We start from the raw sequence: 19,000 nt of genomic DNA on the forward strand, positions 1-19,000 counted from the left end.
AGAAACAAGTTTTTGTGGTTCAGGTCAGCAACTATGCACACTTGATTGGGCATGCTACCTGGAAGTACCTTGATGGTATTATTGCAAATCTTTGGTATATACTCAAGATGGTAGTTTTTCCACAGTTTACTTTCCACTTAAGGGCTGGTTTTGTAATTGCTTATATAAAAACTACAGTATATTCTTTCAAAAATTACAGGAATGCCTCTCTAAATGTATGCAAATAAAGTAAGTGAATTTACATTAAAAGAAGAGAAATTAAAATGAAGTATCTTTTAAGTCATATACAGCCAAACGTTAAACTTACTAAACAACAGAGGAAGGCAGATTCTTTAGTTTCCAGTATTGTTTTAAAAAATAGCTTAGCTTAGAAAGAGAATTTATGGTTTTTAGAGCTTATGATCACTTTCTTTCCCTGTTTTTTAAGATGGAAAAACTCTTTAATAGAGGCTGGAAAATGTTTTGATGCAGAGCACTGTAAGACAACTATTTTGAGAGGTGGTATCAGTGGTGGTTTGCAGTCATAACATGAGAGAAAGTGTCTGTGTCTGCCGGAAGCTGGAATCTCAGGGGATGTTTCCTGGAACCAGGGCCTGCAGGAACTTTGGTAGGGTGAAGAGGAGCATTGCAAGCCGACAACTGGGCTTTTTATTTCTATTTAGTCATTTGTATTTTTGTATTTACTACTGATCTCTTAAAAGATGTCATCTTCTTGAAATCTGGTCACTAATTAAAAAAAAAAAAAAAGGTCGAATGTTGGTTTTAGTCCTGATTTCCTACTTATAGCAGTATTTTTTTTCCCTTGGCTTTGTTGATTTGTAAAGAGTTGCATAGATGGACAAGTGACTGAACAAATGTTGCTGTGTACACAAGTCAAAGGATCAACAAGACTAGCAAATATCTAGGTGTGTTTTAACTGAAATATTGCAACATGTGGAGTGTGTTGGAGAAAAGGTACTGCATGCCCTTGGGTGCTCACTTACTCATTTGTTTCAATTCCACTTGAGTAGCTTCATTTTCCTTTTTGGTAAGTGTGGACTTTATTATGTTGCAAACTCAGAGGTGCCTGCCAGGCAGTATTCATCTGTTTGTGGATGATCACAAATCTTGTAGTGCTGTGGATGGTGTATTTTGGTATTGAAATAACTTTCTGATGAAAATTATTGTACAGTTCTAGAGAAACACTGGAAGCACACTTTGTCCTCCTACTTGTTCTGTGTGTAGTCTAGAACAGCAACTTCTGTAAGTATGAAATTCTGTTTATTTCAATTTTTTACTATTTTTAATGAAAATTGAATTCATCACTGTCAATTTTAAGTCTCAGTGCTGGGCTATCAGTCTATTTTTAATGTTGTATTTGTCTTAGGCACTGTATCCACATTCCAGGGAAAAATTCGATATGTTGTGTCCACCTGCTGAAGGATTCTTCCTCTGAGCCTACTGAATTAGTAGGAATTTGGCAGCTGACTCTACTTGGACCAGGATTTTTACCACTTTTCTAATTCCAGAATAAAAAAAAGAAAACACTTTGCATTTATATATGAAAACCTACTGCTTCTGACCTTCCCACAATATTTTTCTGTTGGTGACTGTGTGGCTGACAGAAAGCATTGGTCTTGCAGGAAACTTGCAACTTGCTGGATGTGATACTGTACAGATGCCATATGTGTCAATCCAGTAGCATAAGCATGCGTGTTTTCCTCAGAGGATGGCGGTTTCAGTAGTGTCCTTTCCTTCTGCAGGTTTGATTGAAGTACAGTTACGCTGCTTTTTCTAAAATAGCTTCTTGGATAAGAGATGCTAAGCTCAGTCATGGGACAGCTATTCCAGCTGAAAGATAGGCTATCAAAACAGATCCACAATTTGGATGTGTACAGGAATTACAAGCTGTGGGTGCAGATTGAAAACATGCTTGTAAAATTGTTTTGATATATAATGAAAATACCTTTCCTACTTCAAAACCAAGTTATGTTACTGGGTGGGGATTTGGTGGGGTTTTTTATTTGTGTTGAACATTGTCTTCTTGATGAAGATTTTTTCCTCTAAAGTATCTTTTGTTGCTAACACATAGAGTCAAAATAGTAAGACTGATATTTAAGGATGAGGATAATAGTTAATTTAGTTGGGAGGCAGTCTGGGTTTTAGTTCCACCTTGTAACTCCAACATATGATGTAGCATACCTAAGTTTAGAAACTTGGTTTAGCAGGGAGTGCTTCAGTGTCTTTCCTTAGCAACCCAGCCTACCAAAAACACACTAGAGCTGCCCTTCCTGGTCTGTACTGAGGAATGGTAGCAAACTCCATGGTTTTAAGGTGGAGTTTATAAACAGAAATAGGATAATGATGCCTGCAATTGCAGGGGATTGGAATTCAGTGGTCAGAGTGTTTTCTAGTTACGTATTTTGTTGGTCTTGTATTTTCAGCATGATCCTGCGTGAGGATAAGGGCTGCCCTAAAAATCTAGAGCATCAGTTTTGCCTTAAGTAAACTTATCTGATACAAGGGAACTTGTAAAATTGAAAATTGAATGAATATTTTCTTTTTTTTTTTTTTTGCAAGGGACTGAGCATTTTTGGGGTAGAAGGGGTGAAGGAGGGTGACAACAGCTGCTAAGAGTTACAGCCAGCCTTTGTAGAAGCTGAGACAGTATTCAGAGAAGGATAACTCCATAGTATTACTTTGTTTTTTCCTTTCCTTAGACATCACTTCTGGTTGCTGTGTTAGCTGGACCTTTGATCTCTAGTGCAGAAGTTCCTATGTTATGTGTTGCCAATGAAATGTGTGATATATTTTGAGTATCTTTTTCTAACAAATAATACCATACTGTATTCTGTGCTGAAATACAGTCCATTAGGGAGGACAAAATTGTTTTAGAGAGGATAGAGAACAAATGTCATTAATCTTAAAAAATTTTAGTGTGCATTTGATTATTGCACCTGAAATATTGAGCTTTGTTTAAGAACCTGGTATAAGAACCTGGTTAAATGCTTGAATGGAAGAACCAGAGTGAGTTACACATGTAAGCTGTTTGTCATCTGATACCTGATGCTATCGGGGGGCTTTCCTCCCCACCATTTGTTATCACTATGTTAACTGAGATCCAAATTAAACATTGCTATTCTTTTTGATTTCGCATTAGTAGAATGTTCTGCTTTCTGTTACCTTCTCAGCAGAGTTTTATAGTTTCAGAGAGAGTTTATCACTGAATATTTAGAGGTTCAACAAAACTGCCAGACAGTCTGCCTATACTCTTTATACTTTCTGGATTTTATATAGTAAGTTTCTAGTGTTTCAGCTAGAAATTATACGGGGGATTTTAAAATGCCCATTATACCTTGAATGATTTCTGAATATGTTTAAAAAATGTTTTAATACTAAGAACAAATTCTGGCTGGATAGTACTGGACACAGTGCAGTACTTAGAAGTTCCACACTTTTGCTGGTGTTAGGAGTCAGATTCAGTCAAAACATGAGTGTGCGTATATTTTCTTATAGTGTAAGAACTAAATAATGAGCACATAGGAGATAGATAATGAGCATATTCTACGGACTTGTTTGACTTCTTAGGATGCAGGTTAACCCAGCTTGAATTTGCGTGCTCTGATACTGTATTTAGCTTCAATACCACAAAAAAATCAAGTTCTCCCTTTTGCTCTTTTGTATTTTCAAACACAAATTTGCAGTTTGCTCAGCCCCAAACCAATAAAAAGTAAGTGAATGATGCTTGTCTTGTCAGAGTTCACATAGATTTGTTTCAAATGTATTGTGAGTTATAGGTTACATTAAAAAAAAAAAAAAGAAAGAAAAGAAAAAAAGGTTGACCTATAAAATTTGGGGTTCAGTAGATGGAGATGTTTCATGCTAAAATGTGCACATTGAGCCATAGGAGATAATTTTACTTTTCAGTAATTAGCTGCTGGTAAGCCAGTTAAAGACAGGAAAGGACATTTAATCTGCCTGAGAAAGAGGACAGGCAGTCCTGCAGAAGGTGGTCAGTACTTTGTGTAGACTTATATTTCTTGAAAACTGATGTTCCTTTTAGTCTACACAGAACACCTGCATGGTTCCCTTAGAGAGATTAGCTATGTAATCTAGCAAGTGTTAACAGGAGTAAGATCTCCCTGATGAAGGAATCTTAGTTTTAGTGAATCAGAGCTCCTGACTACAGGGGTTAGTAGAGCAGGTAGTGGGTCAGTGGAGTGAAAGGAGAAGAAACCTTCAATGTTTTAGTCTAGACAGCAACAACAAGGATGGCTGACAATTTGGTGCAGAGCCCAGCACTTCTTTTCATAGCTGTAGACAGTTCAAAGGGTAGTAAGTTGTGCTGTGACACTGGTTGTATAAGCTATTTTGAAAGCTAATATTTAGCAATCCAGAGAGGAAAATTTTTTCTTCTGTTGACCATCAAGAGAGCAAGACACTCTGGCATGCCGTGGAGTGGGAACATGTCTGGAACTGAAAAGGAATTTATTATACAGGCTTAAAAATACAAAAGATGTCATGTTTTTGAAATGTGACAAATTGAAAATAAAGTGCTAATGCCTTTATAAAATTTTTAAAACCTGAAAGCTTGAACTTCAAGGTATTAAGACTTTATTTGGGAAAGGAGGAGAAGGAATGAAATTACTTTTGAGAATAAAAGGGTAAAGTTGATAACATGCCAAAAAGTAGTACTGTGCAAGATTTTTCAAGTGGTAAAATTCAGTGAGTCCTTACAGCTATGGTTCATGCTACGCCGTTCAGCAGTTTAAACTTTTAAAATCTGGGTCTCTGCTTTCAGTAATGATTGCAATGCTTGTGGGAATTTGGAGATGTGCTAATGTGGGCTGTCATGAAGTGTTTTATTTTGTAAACGTTGGTTGTACTGGGTGTCTACAACCTGGTGTGACAGCAAGACTTTAATTATGAATCCAGTTCTCGATATTTTGCTTGTGTAGAGTGTTATGCTATTCAGGTTTTGTTTTTTTTAACTCTGCTTGTCCTGGCCTTTCATTGGACATCAGCATTTAAAATATAATTGTTATTGCTGTGAATGCCCACTGAAGGTGAGATTGGAAAAGGGCATCCTGCTGTCATAACAGTTGATAGTGAATTCTGGTCTTCTGAATAAGGAAGTAGTGTAGATAACAGCACTGTTGTAACTGTGGGTAGTAAGCAATCAAAATGTTAAATCTAAGTGCTTATATTGCCTCACTTGAAGAAGTGCTTAACATCACTTCTGTTCCAGCTGACAATTTAGAAGAATGGTAAATGGTTAGATGAAGAATGCCTTGAAATATTTTTGTTAGGAGTCTTCCACTTCCTGTAAATGTGAAGATTGCTATCTTTCAGTGAGTCTTTATTCTTGATGGGTTCTGAATGATGGATATGAACTTCAGCGGTGTAACTGAAGGGTTGTCTTTTGGCAGGTCTGCCAGGCAGCAGGTACCAGTCGGGTGTAAGGAAAATGTATATGCAGGTGTCGTCTTAGGTCTCAGTGGACCTGCATGCTGAACATAATGGTGGTTTTAGTCCTTGCATTGCTAGTATATCCAGTGATTTCATGAATGCTTTTAAATTTAAATAACTTTATATGAAATATAAAGGATTTTTTATCATTATATTAAAGAGATTTTTAAAATTAAAATAAAAAACCTAGCCATCAAACTGTGAGAAGCATAACTTCATTTCCTCAGTCTCTGTATTTATCATGATGAATTTATTTTTCTTGTAGAGAAAGATTAAGGCAAGGTTAATCTTTTTATTTAGTGAAATTTGGTTCTAAAGGCTCTATCTCTTGTTCACAATAACTTGTTTTGAGTCTTAGGAACACCTCCTGTCAAATTTGACATGTTGTGCCACATTGCTGAAGTTACTTGTTGGAAAACTCCCACCCTGGGAAGCAGAGATCTTGTTTTAGATGTGGTCCAGAAACCTTCATTAAATTCTAGAGAAAAAATACTAGCTAGGTGTGAAAAATATCTCTTTCTGTGTCAGGATATCAGTCTTATGTCAGAGGTTCTGCATGTGAATCCTTCAGAAAGTGGAAACCATTAAGCTTCCTGCAACTTAATGCCCCATATACCTTCTATGTTGTTTTTTTTTTTTACTGTCCTGTCCCAGTCCAAACTGATCACTGAAAATTTAAAATCCTTTTCCAGCTGAAAAGTAGAAAAGAAGTGTGAACACAATGATTCAGGAAAAATTACAAGATCATCTTCAACTGCAGTGAGAATAAAGCATTTTGGTTACAGAGTTGACTTCATCTGTGTATTGAAGCCTGAGTTATGATATAGTACTAGTATATGAGTACTTGAAGGTAATTCTGAAATTAGGCTGCACTAGAAGATGAATCTGCAGTAGAAGTCTGAAGGCTTAAAGGTTTCTGTTTAGAAGGAGATAACGGACGAGCAAAGGAAAGCTACGTGGATCTCTCCAGCAGACATAGTTTGCTGGATGGATTTGTTTAGGATGGATTCTGCATCCAGATATGACAGAAACTCATGCCAATGCATTTCCAGATGTTTGGAAGGAAATTGTTTAACCACTAGTGGTAAAGCAAGGGATTTTTGTTTTATGTGGTGTTCTTCAGGCGATTAAGCCAGGATGCTTCTGGAAGTTAGTGATGCTCAGTTTTTAATTTCTAGCCTGAACAGCTTTTCTTGGGTTGGGGTTGCAAAAGCTGAGTGTCAGGCTAGAAGTAGGATTTCCCAGTTCCCTTACTAGCAAACTACTGTTCTGTCGTTCTTCCAGAGCAGCTGTTTATAATGCCTGTCCTGGAGGACTTCGTTATGGCAAGCTGCTGCTAAGTAGGAGGTTTCTGGGTAACTTTGTATTGCAGCACGCTTGCTCCATCTCTGCAAAAATAGCAGCACTTAGGCAAATTTTATCTAGTTTTTGTACTGGTGAGTCAAATTTCTGAAAAGTAATGCAGTTCTTGACAAGCCTCACTGTCAGTGTGAGTGAAACATATTTAATAGATATTGAAGTGGCAGATATGCATGGAGAAAACGAAACTGTTGTCCTTTGTAATGTCTCAGCATCCTTCAGTTCTGAACTGCTGCACTGGCTTCTGGGCTGCTGTTTCAGTCATATCAGAGCTCTGGAGCCTCTTTTAGTCAGGGCTTTTCTTTTGCAAATACGGCATTATTTTGCATTGCCAAAGACATTGTTTGCCGTAGAAGTTGGGGGGAATGTCCAGATGAGAATATTCTGGTGGTATTGTGGGGCTGCAGAGGGATGGATTCTGAATGCACAGCTGCCACAACTTTAAGCTGATCAGATTTTTGCTAGGCTGCTAGCAAAAACTGGAGTATTATTAATTTTCTAAATGCTGTTCCAGTGAATTCTGTAATGAGAAGGAAAACAGAAGAACAACTTTCTCAATTACAGTCTTATATATGTATTTTTATATATTTATATATTTTTTTAAATCTAAGCAAAGTAGCATCTTTGTATTATTGAAATGGGAAACACAGGTACATTTATGGTCATTGTTAAAATTTTAAAAAGCATTAAATATTTTGAATTTCATTTTATGTTTTAATTCTAGCACAGAAGAATGGGTGGATGCGAGATTCCTCTATGTAGTTTGGGCTTTAGTTAAATTCAACAGCGTGCGTATGGATAGTGGTGGCTCTTCTTACAGTGCTGCTACCATTCGCAGCATTTTATGAAGACCTGTTTTATGCTACTTTAGCTTGACTTTACAAAAAACTGCCTGTGTGCTGCTAGTCATTTTCCTTGATTCCCAGATATGATATCTACAATGTATGTTAGGAAATACATCCTTCAGGACATACCAGGATGCTGAAGTATCCTGTGTATGTGAGCTGCTGTTTACTGCAGGTTTGAACTGGTTAGTAAATTAGGCCTTTCTTTAGACTTTAAGAAGAAGGGGAGAGGAACAGAGGTAACAGAAGGCTGCAATGAAATAAAACTTTCTATACCATATAAAGAATCTCAGTTTTATTACTTGAGGTACATTGATTTTATTATAGTAGATTTCCTGTTTTAGTATTGAAACCCAGAGGTGTTGAAAAGCCATTTGTTTCAGGCTTTATACAAGTGCAACTTGTTTTGTGTTTAATTGCTGTGTTGTTGAAAGAATTACTTTTCACCTGGATGCTCACGCTGACTCTGAAGCAGATAGCTTGAGAGGCAGTGGAGAATACGGTAGATATCACGCTGGAATACTTGTGCTGAATAGCCATCTATAATTTGTTGTGGCAGCTCTTAGGACTTGCTGAACTGATAGTGGCAGTTCACGTGGGATGGCAATGTTTGTGCTGGTAGAATGTTTTAGGAACATTTGGTGGGATACCAAGTGTGTGTTTCTAATACCACTCTCGTCTCATAGCTGCAAATCTGACTCAAAGGGCATGTAATTCCTTGGGTGTTTTTGTTTTGGTTTGTGGTTTTTTTTTAAGGTTTATTTTGTTTTCTGATGTGTTTTCCAAGCACTTCAATGGCTTACATTCCAGTTTATAAATAAATACATCCTTAATCTCGCCTGGCATTACAACTGTTTCTTCCATTTAGATATATTTCCACTTTTTCCAATAGTTCCATTGTACTTTCAGGTTTTATAGTGATCAGAGAGCCATGGCAACGACTCTAGAGCCCTTCCCCACCTCCTTTATCTCTGTATCTTTCTTACTCTGTGTGTGTCGTTTTTGGGGGTTTTTTTGGGTTTTTGTTTTTGTTTTTTTTCCCCCTCCCCTTAATTTTCTGATGTTTAGTTTGTTTTGTTTTGTTTATTGACAATTACTGTCAAAACCTGTACTGCTTATTTATGTAGCTTTTAATTTTAGGTTAGTCGTACTGATTTACACGGGTCCTTCTAACTACCATTTTGTGAAGTACCCTTTGATAGTGTATTCGACAAAACTGATTTTCTATATTCAGCCTGCTTCTGCATCTTCCAGATGTTTCTGTTGAAAGACTTTACATATGCCACACACCCCTAATGATCCTCAGTAAAACTGTTTCAAGAGTCCTTGTTTAATCCCCATACTGAAAACATACAGCATTTGTAATACTCAATACGAATTTTGCTGTGCAAAGGCTAATAATTTTAATACATTTAAGATTGCAAACACGAAATCCATGCCAAAGCATGCTCAACAGAAGCAGAATCAGATTACCAAAAATGATGGAAGTAGCAGTTGTTTGTTAATTTATTAGCAAGTGCCTGTGGTTCATTGCAGTATTTTTGAGGAACCCTAATTATTATCAGTTTAACCTTCTCTTTCAGGAACACTGAATCCTGCAGTTCTGCAACAGTAAATATTTAGTGCGTTTTTCCCTGTAATTCAGAAGATATGAAAACTACAGTATTTCTGGGATTGAAGAAGTTAGGAAAATTGCTAGGATAACCCTGGAGGTGAATTACTGGAGTAACAGGAAACAGCCTGGTTTCTCTGCTTTCCCCTCCAGCCCTCCCCTTCTTTACCTGCTGTTAGAAAGGAGCGGTTGTCCCCCCAGTCTGTGTTTGAGGATAAGCCTCTTCACGTTGTGTTGAGTAGCAGAAGACTCTGCATCCATTCCCCTGTGGAAAGGAACAGATACTTCACCTACTGCTGCTCCTTGTTTTCTCCACAGAGAGAGAGGAGATTGCTGGCTGGAATAGGTGGGATTAAGCCATTAGCCCTGCTCTGCTCTGTTTTACCTATAATGTCCCTAGGCCAGCCTGCTTTACCGACTGGAAAACGCTGGAGTGAATAAGCTGTTAAATTGAGCTTGAATACCACTGTATGACACTTTTATTCTGTTCATGCTGGGATTCTTCTTAATTCTTTTACTAAATTTCTCTGGCCTTTTTGAGTTACAAGTGCAGTGAGTTTAGACAAATTAATCTGGCAGTTATAATTCAAAGGATAATTTAATGTTAGTATGTTTCTTTTTGGCCACACCACCTAGCTTTAGGCTTAGTAGTTAAATAACCGCTTATGCTGTGTGTTCAGAAGGTGATTTAGAGCACCTAAATTGGGCTTCTGTTTTGAATTTCCTTCTGTGGGATGCTCTCCCTCTCCACTGATGGTGCATGAAGAGACTATGAAGGCTAGTTGTGCTACCCTTTTACAGTTTTACATCTAAGCTAGTCAGATGTGCTTTTGATAGAGAGGAAGATTTTTGTATGTACTTTTAGCTTTCCAAAGTAAGCAGAAAAGATCAATATCTAATATAAGAGATGCTTGTGACATAGCTGGAAAACTGTTCAAGAATACTTAGTTACATTGTAACTATATCAAGAAACTTGGTTATATTGTGTGACCTTTACTGGTATAGTTTCTTTAAGATTTTCATCTGGAGCAACAAGTAATTAAACAGTGCAAATAGAAGGAACTAGACATAAGCTGACTCAGGCAAGTATCTATTAAACATAGCTATTATAACATATTATTTCTAATGTAGTTGAAAATTGAATTCTTACCTTTAATCCTTGGGGGGAACAGAAGGGAAAAAAGCCAGTACACAGTGGTGTGGGGGTTTCATTTGGTTTGGTTTTTTGTTTGTTGGTTTGGTTTTTGTTGTGTTTTTAATCTACACTGCTGTTATTGCTTCCTTTTCTTACTTTGGTGTAATACACAATTCATGAGAAAGTGATTGGTTTGTAGCAAAAAAAGTTTTCACTTTATGGAATACTCTGGTCAATAGCAGTAGTTTCGTACTTTCAATGTAGGTGCCATTTTTGTTGTTTCAGTTCATGTAAATAATACTTAGGACCTATGTACTGTATTAATCATAATCATTAAATAGAAGTTAAATATAACAAGGGTTGACTGATAAATAGCTTTAAGGATGGAGGAGGTTACAAAGATAACTTTAAAAAGTGTTTTACAGTGAAGGGATCAGTGAATAATAACTACTACTGTGCAATTTATATATTAAAGTAGATTATTAATACCTATAACTTGTGCTGAGAGCAACTCACCATTACTTCTAGAACGGTGTTGTAACTTCATTCTTTCTGATTTTTCTTGTCCATGCTTGCTTTTAGTGACGTTTATGTAGATATGTGAAACCTCCCTTATGTGAATGAAGAATTATATTTAAGGCAGCGATATTATTATTTGTGCTTTGAAACTCATTTTATATCATTTGCTGATTACAGACTTTTCAGAATTTCCCACCAAACCTTAGTCCGTGGGGTTTGAGTTTAATGATTATTGTTCTTTGTGTAGCCTTGTTTCCTTAGAAAGATGCCGATGATCATCTGGGCAGAAAACAGAGTTAATTTAGCCAATATGAAGAGCGTACATAGAGACTTTGAATAATAAAATAATTGTGGGTAAGAAATGTTTCTGCTGTTATTACGGAAATAGGAGCTTGTTAGTGGTTTTCTTTTGTCCCTGTTTTGTTTTAGTATCTTCCAGGACAGAACAAGGAACTGCATTCCGTGGTCTCTTTCTGGTATTTTATTGATCTCTACAAAAAATAATGTGTTCTGAATTGAGTTTTTGACAGTGCAGGATGTAGGCACATCAGAAATGGGAAGTAAACATGTGAGTTGTTTAGAGCTGAGCACAAGCAGTTGTGTGAGAAAGCTAAATCATGTATTTTTAATGTGCAGAAACGCATCTTTTGAGCACTTCCAAGTATTTTGCAATATAGCTTTTAATATTAGAACTGTCCTGGAACATGTAATATTATAATGTTTTTGGTGTTGAACATGGTTGTTAGGGTATTTCTTACAACAGTTCTCTCTAGTTATACTTTCCTTTGAATAATAAATAACTACACCAAGTGGTTGAAATGACAGTACTTACCAAACCTGCATGAGCAATTTAATAATGGAAACTAAGTGGAAAATTCTTTTAGTGTTTGACTCTCTTTACTGAAATCTTGACTTCTGTCTCCTTCTGTCATGCTTGTCTAATAGATTTTATACAGGAGTTAACAGATTTTGCACATCAGTTAGTCTGATTCCTACTTCTGTTTCTGGCCGTGAAATGTTTGTGCAGTTGCCTTGATGCTCTCAAGTCAGTCCTGACCGATCCAGAGTACCAACTTCCATCCCTCAGGCTTTCCCCAGATGTCTTTGCGTAAGATTGTGCTTGATACCAAAACTCTTAAAGCAAAATATAATATTGCCATTAATATTGCAGTCTCATATGGCAGGCTAAAAATGTATGGAATTAGTAGATTGATAAATGTTTATGCCTTGTTTTCAGACTACCTGGTTGTGGAGCATCTAAAGATTAAATAAAGCTCAACTTTTGATTCAAGGTTGGCTGGATTAAAAATGTCAGTCTTGAAGATGGAAGATTGTAATCTCTTCTCTCTGGTTTTGATGTCAGATTAGACACTGAATACAATATGTTAAAAGTGTAGTGAGTAGAAAGCAAGGATGGAAAAGGGATGAGAAACAGGAATGGAAGATGTAATTCATTGTATTATTTGTTGCCTATTAACATGGGCAACTGTAGAAGTAAACTAGGCTTATATAATTAAGGAGTTGATCTAGTACTAACTCCAATAACGGTAGGAGCGTGATATGTGTGGCACACTAAAGGAACAGTAATTATTAAATCTGTGGAAAAATTAAGAACCATATCTTGTTAAGCAAGGTCTTAATAAAGACTGTACAGTAGATAAAATTCAAAATTAATAAATTAGCATATATGGCTAGATATTAGTGTATGTGGCCTCTTGTTTGTTTCCCAACCTATCTCAAGTGCTTCTGCATAATTCAGGACTGAACGTGAAGGGTGCTTGATGGGTGCAAGAGAGAGGTGCTACCTGTTTTATTCTAGTTGGGTGTATTGAAAGTCAGCCATGTGCATAGCACAGGGAACGTAGCCTATGCCTTGGGGAGTTTATACCCTAAATCTGGGAAGTTGGATCACTCTATGGAAGAAGATTAATTTCATCTGGGCTGAGATTATATTTAGGACAGGAAGTCTTTCTCAGTCTAGTGTGGCTCTCCTGTTGATGTCAACTGGATACTTGTACAAAGACTAAAAATGAATTGTGAACATGGTATATCTTGCATTACTTATATCTTGCATTACTTGTAGCAGACAGGTTTGGTTTTGGTATTTCCATGAGTTTTCTTTTCTTTTCCTCATCTGTGTGTTTAATTTGTTGTTTCTTTTAAATTTATTTTGTTGCTGTTCATTCCAACAGCTGTTGTTCATATTCTCCCCTGTGTGGAACAGCTCTTGAGTTCCTACCCTGTGAACATCACTGATTGCTCTCCTAAGCAAATCAGAATGAAATATTCATGTTGATCCAACATCATGCTTAAGAGATAAGTAATTATTGAGAACTGGCACATTTTCTGTCTGCAGATTCAGAAGGCAGATATTTTAGGAGAAAGATCAAAATGTTAGTTATTAGCGTTAGGGTTAACATAGTATTCATTCTTTTTGTTCCTTTAACTTTTTGACCACTGGAAGCAACTTGAGAACTCTGCAAGACAAAAATAGAGTGTAAGCTCTGTTCAGCTATAAAATCATGTACATACAGTAACTGCATGTGTTGTTGCAAATGCCAAAAAAAAAAAAGGTATTTTTTGTTTTTAAGAAAGCAAAAAAACCCCACCCAATGCTCTAAATACAGACTTCTAACATTTTGCCACCATAATTTTCTAGGAAATTAATTCTAAATAAATAAAATATAATAATATAGTTCCAAAACTGCTCCATCCATTATTAATAATTCTATTCTTTGAATTCACTAAGTAAAATAAATCCTATTGAATATTTTTGTTACAGTCAAGCAGATCATTGGTCATTCTTGTGCCACTTGTAATGGTTTTGATAGATATGTGATATACTTGAAAAAAGTAATTTGAAAAAGATGCTGAGAGCCTCTTTTTTGACAGTGGAAGACAGCAGTATTTGTAATTCTTTAATAATCTGTAAAAATATATGGCTTACCTTAGTTATGGACCTGGGAATATTGAGAGAGAAACAGACGGGGAAAAATAACTGACAATATTGATTACGCTGTACGGGCCAATCCTCCAGCATAGCTAAAACGTGGATGCTTAGATGAAATTAAGGACTGCTCTGAAGGTAACTTGAGAATATGCTAACAAGAATATGATAGTGCTGATTGTTAATGCAATAATTTAATAAAAACTAGACGAAGTAATTAACGGGGCTTGCTTTCAAATCCAACTGGTTGACAATTACAGTTAAAAAAATATGTATTTAACTGACTGTTCACATGTGGAATACATGCCTAATAAAAATAACCAGTAGGCACTGCTGTTGAAACCAGTGGTACAATCTGTTATGCTATGAAGAGATTAAGACTTCGCAATTCAGTTAAGCAGAGACATTGCTTCACGAAAGTCAGTATATGTAGGTCACAGGTTTTTAGTGAGTTCAAAGGCTCTTTGTGTTTCAGAAGTGTGATCTGCATCTTCTTGTAGAAGCTGTTCGTTTCTAAAGGAATGTTTGTTAACTCTGCTTCTACTGAACTGCTTCAGTTCAGGTTTTTCTCTCTTCTGTGTGTGTGTGTGTAAGCTGTAAAGCTACTAACCCTTCTCTCCATCTGTGTCTGGAAAACTGCGTCTGTTTTTCCAGTGTTTAATTCATGTTTTCCTGTTGTGATGGGTACTTTCCATCCCGTGTATATACCGTCATCCTTCTGTCTCTTACTGATTTCTGCAGTTGTTTAAGAAAAGAAATCACTAAAAATGCCTTTTGAAGGGCTTTTGGTGGAACTTAAATCCATATTCCTGAGCTTCAGCTTCACTGATTAAATATTTCTAGCCATGATGATTTACTGATATTGCAGAAGATCTGGCATGAATGAAAGGAAGTAGAAGTGCGGTCAGGACTCTGGCAGTCGTGTGTCATGTTAAAAACCCCTGAAACATAAGAGGTAAATTTGGTTGACACTAGCTGTGTCAGCTATGCTTATTATTTTTTTTTAGTTCATTTATAGTGTTAAAGCAATACTTTATTCCAGATGCCACTATTAAATATATGCTTGGACTTGTATCTATGTAATTCAGAAATGAGCTCATATTTTATCTGCTTGAATTCTTGTCAAGAATGTTAACTGCTTAATATTTTGTTCACTGTATACATTGCTCATAGTGAGATCCCTAAGCTTTCCTGTATTATAAATGACTGGACATGATTAACTAAAGAATATTTTGTATTTGTATTAATTTTTTTGGTTTGGTGTTTTTCTTTTTTTAGGTCCATTTTCCAGACACAGAGAGGGCAGAATGGCTCAACAAGGTAAGGGTAGTCATTAGCATTGCTTCCAAATGGGAAGGGGGAGGAGGGAAATCTGAGATGAAAAAAACAAAAACGGTGAGGCAAGAATCTGAGAACAGAGAGTAGTTTTAACTTTCTGTGCTCTTTATACACTTGAAGCTTCTGGTCATTGATCCAGTTAGTCACGAGAAAGATTAGATCTATTTTCATGGTCTTGAAATTGTGAGTTTTGCAGAATGACTTTAAGTGGCATTAAAATAATGACAGCTATAATTGTGTGGAAGTCATAGCAGCTGTAAACACAGTCTTTTATGTTCCATTTGTCTGGGATACTTTCCAATTACTGTAGGTTCCTGACCTACAATCTAAAAATAAATCAATTTTGCAGTTTTGATTTGTATATGTGATAATCTGAGATATAGATCTGTGTAGCTTGAGTTTTTTAAAAATATCTTTCATTCAAAGAGCACAGAAGAACATGAGTTAATAGAAAATAGTGAGAAAAAATAAACAATATAGAATTTTCAGATATGACATTAAAATACTCTATTTTTTACATTTATAAACCTTACGCATGTATTTAAGAAATGCACTTGACCCATTTTTTTCTTATTCCTCTCTTTGCATGCAAATAAACTTAACCTTCTCCACCCCCACCCTTCTCCCCAACATTCAGCATCAGTGCTGAATGCATATGCATTCGTGGGATAAAAGAATAAAATTCTTAATGTTGTTTTTCTCCTCCTCCAGTGCTTTCGATTTGTGCAAATGTATAAAACACACAAACTGAGAATTCCAGAAAGCATGTCTGTCACGAACTGTATAGAAAACTTGTATGTTTAAAAGTTTGTACAAAATTTCTTTTATATGCCTTAAAAAAATATTTTTTGGTTATGTGTGAAGTTGTGTTCCATGTAGATTTGATTTCTTTTTTTTTTTTTCCCCCTAGACTGTAAAACAGATGTGGCCTTTTATTTGCCAATTTATTGAGAAACTCTTCCGGGAGACCATAGAACCAGCAGTAAGAGGAGCAAACAACCACCTCAGTACCTTCAGTTTTACAAAGATTGATATTGGTCATCAGGTCAGTGTCTGGTGAAGTTTTTCTAAGAGGCTCTGTCTTACATACCATTTTCATGTAGCCTGTTTAAATCTACACAGAAATATTTTCAGTAACACTTGGTGGTAAGCCTGATTCTGGTTTCTGTTGTAACATTAAAATAAAAACGTGTGTGGCTTTCTTAGCAGAGGCTTCATTTTTATTTTTTTATTTTTTTTCCTGGGGTCTCTGCTTCAGAAATTTGACTGAGAACTGGGGGAAGACTCAAAGTATAGTAACTCCTGGTCATGTGAAGAGCTCATAGCAACATGATTTTAATACTGTTGATATAATGCTTTACATTAAGTGAGCAGGGACTGTTATCCTTTTCTTGTCAGTTGGTCCAAGTGCAGTTACCTTTCTTGTAACGGATGAACTTTTAATCGTATTATGTACGGAGTCCAATGACAAGGGTGCTGGCTCAGCTTTCCAAAGGACTGCACATAACGTTAGTATCAAGGAGCAGATAGGTGTTTACCTTCTGTTCGGTCCCATGAAAGAAGGGTTCATAATATACAGCTCTTACATGCCTGCTGAAGAGCCTATTTGACCAGTCCAAGCTAAGAATAAGTTACCTCTGCTTGCAGTAAGTTCGTCGCTACTTACTCTTACCTGCATCAACCAGAACTTTACTTCTGTTGACATGTAGCTTAACAGCTTTTTTGTGAAGCGGTCTTTTGTGTTGTCTTGCTTGTCATAAATGGGATTTTAAGTAAGGATTTAAAAATCTGCTTGCCCCCCCCCCCCCCCCCCGAATTTTAGGAAAACTGAAGTTAAGTTTCAGGTGTGATGGAGGGGCATTATTTTTCTCTCTTTGTGACTGTATTTCATGTATATTACAGTTAATTATATTTTACTGCACCTTTTGTGTAGTGTTTGTTTTGGTTTTTTAAAGTTGTAAATCCTTTTACACAGGGGCTCTGTCCTGCCCTGGATACACCTGTATTACAGACTATAGAATAGCATTCCTTTTAAGCCATACTAATTTTAAGTAGGGTTTAGATTAGCTTCCCCACCTCTGTATGCTTCTGGACTGAGTTATCCTGGACACGAGAAACAGCTATTCTTACGTTGTGTTGCAACCTTGATTGGGTTGCATCCTGTGATCTGCACAGACCCAAACACAGTGGGAATCTGACAGCAGTGAGATTTCCATTTTACTTAAACTATTAAAAAGGTGTAAATAGAAATATGGCAATTTTTCCAGAAAGCAAAAACTCAAAATGTGACAGGAGGTGGTGCTAAGTAAGGTCATTGATCATCCTCTCCCACCTAGTATTTGGTGAACATTTGACTCTTGGGAATGTTTGATTGTTATGGTTGTTTCTGTATGAGAGAGGGAGGGAGAGAGAGAGGGAGAGCGCAAGCACAGCGGTTTGGAGAGAGAGCACAGAGTGGTTGACACAACTTCTTGTGGGGATTATGGATTATTTTCCATCCATTCTGACTAAATTCCACTTAAGCAACTACATTTTTGTGAATTAAATTTAGCTTGTTTTAGTTGCACAGAAAAGAACACTTTGTCTGGGAGTGTTAGACATATACTAGTACAGAGAAATGGGATGTTTTTTGGGAGGGAGAGAGAAAGTTTGATATTAAATCTCTGGTAAATCTTGAAATCTAGTGGTCTAAACTCAGGGTAATTGCCAGAAGGGTTGAGGTTGAGTGGATCCTAGCAAGGCAATTTTTACCTTTGAAATAACATTTTGAGCTAAACTGATAGCTTTGCTTCACACCTTTTAATAATGCTTATAGTAAATTTTTAACTTCAGGCACGAATGTGTGTATATTCACCTTTATTTCGAAATTAAGAGTTAAATATGGTATAGTTCAGTAAAAGGATCCAACTTTTACTTGCTTTATTGTTTCAGCCTCTGCGGATAAACGGTGTAAAAGTGTACACTGAAAATGTGGACAAAAGGCAGATCATTTTGGATCTTCAAATCAGGTAAACTTTATTCATGTTACGATGGTGCCCATGCTTTATAATATGTGCTTTGTTTGATTCAGCAGTTATGCTTGCCTGAAAGGAGAAGAATTGCTTCATTACGCAAATGTAGTTAGTTCTAATTGTGTATGAATGGAGGAAGGAACTGCATGCTGTAAATAGCATTTATCTGAGGGAAATAGTATATCAACTCAGTGTGATTGCATCATTAAAGTAATGTTGGTTAATAAAAAAATACTTTCCAACGCTAATTCACTGTCTTTGAATTTTTTTCTAATGTATTAAAACTTTGCCATGAAGTTTAGTCTAGTGTAAAATTCGGGCTATAAGATGTTTGAGTTTTTTTACTTTTCTCAGTTACTTAGATTTTTTTAATAATCACGGTATTAGAAAAAGAGGATAACAGCTACTGCAGTACTTGTGCTCATACCACTGACCAAAGTGAATCGATGTATTATATAATGCCAGAGTGACTGTGCTCCACTGCTTCAGGTTTCTTTGCCCTTTCATCATGACCCCTTTTATATAGGTTTATAAATAGATCTACCCAACATTTGCCAAAGTCTTTCTCAACACAATCTGCAGTTACAGACTTTTTTAAAGTTCAGTCAGTGAACCCAGCAATGTTTTTATATTTGACCATCATAGGTATGTGTTACACTGACCACTTTTGCCTGTTTGTAGCTTGTGGAAAGGCCGGACTTGTCAGTCACTGATGATCCAGCAAAGAGCAGCCTTCTGGGTTTCTTGCTGCTTCCCTGGCAGTAACCAGGAGAGTAATCAGGCCTC

General features: G+C 36.4%; 1 protein-coding gene across 4 annotated transcripts in view; it reads left to right on the forward strand.

Annotated features, from left to right (window-relative positions):
• Positions 1-19,000, forward strand: part of ESYT2 (extended synaptotagmin 2) — a 93,148-nt gene that overhangs the window by 15,022 nt on the left and 59,126 nt on the right. For all 4 annotated transcript variants that reach the window (XM_072854694.1, XM_072854695.1, XM_072854696.1 and 1 more), the window contains exons 2-4: positions 15,144-15,185; positions 16,114-16,248; positions 18,135-18,211. In XM_072854694.1, coding sequence (XP_072710795.1) covers positions 15,144-15,185; positions 16,114-16,248; positions 18,135-18,211 — 254 coding nt within the window. The remainder of the gene's footprint in view (positions 1-15,143; positions 15,186-16,113; positions 16,249-18,134; positions 18,212-19,000) is intronic.

This window comes from Ciconia boyciana, chromosome 2 (assembly GCF_034638445.1).
Source record: "Ciconia boyciana chromosome 2, ASM3463844v1, whole genome shotgun sequence".
Taxonomy (NCBI): Eukaryota; Metazoa; Chordata; class Aves; order Ciconiiformes; family Ciconiidae; genus Ciconia; species Ciconia boyciana.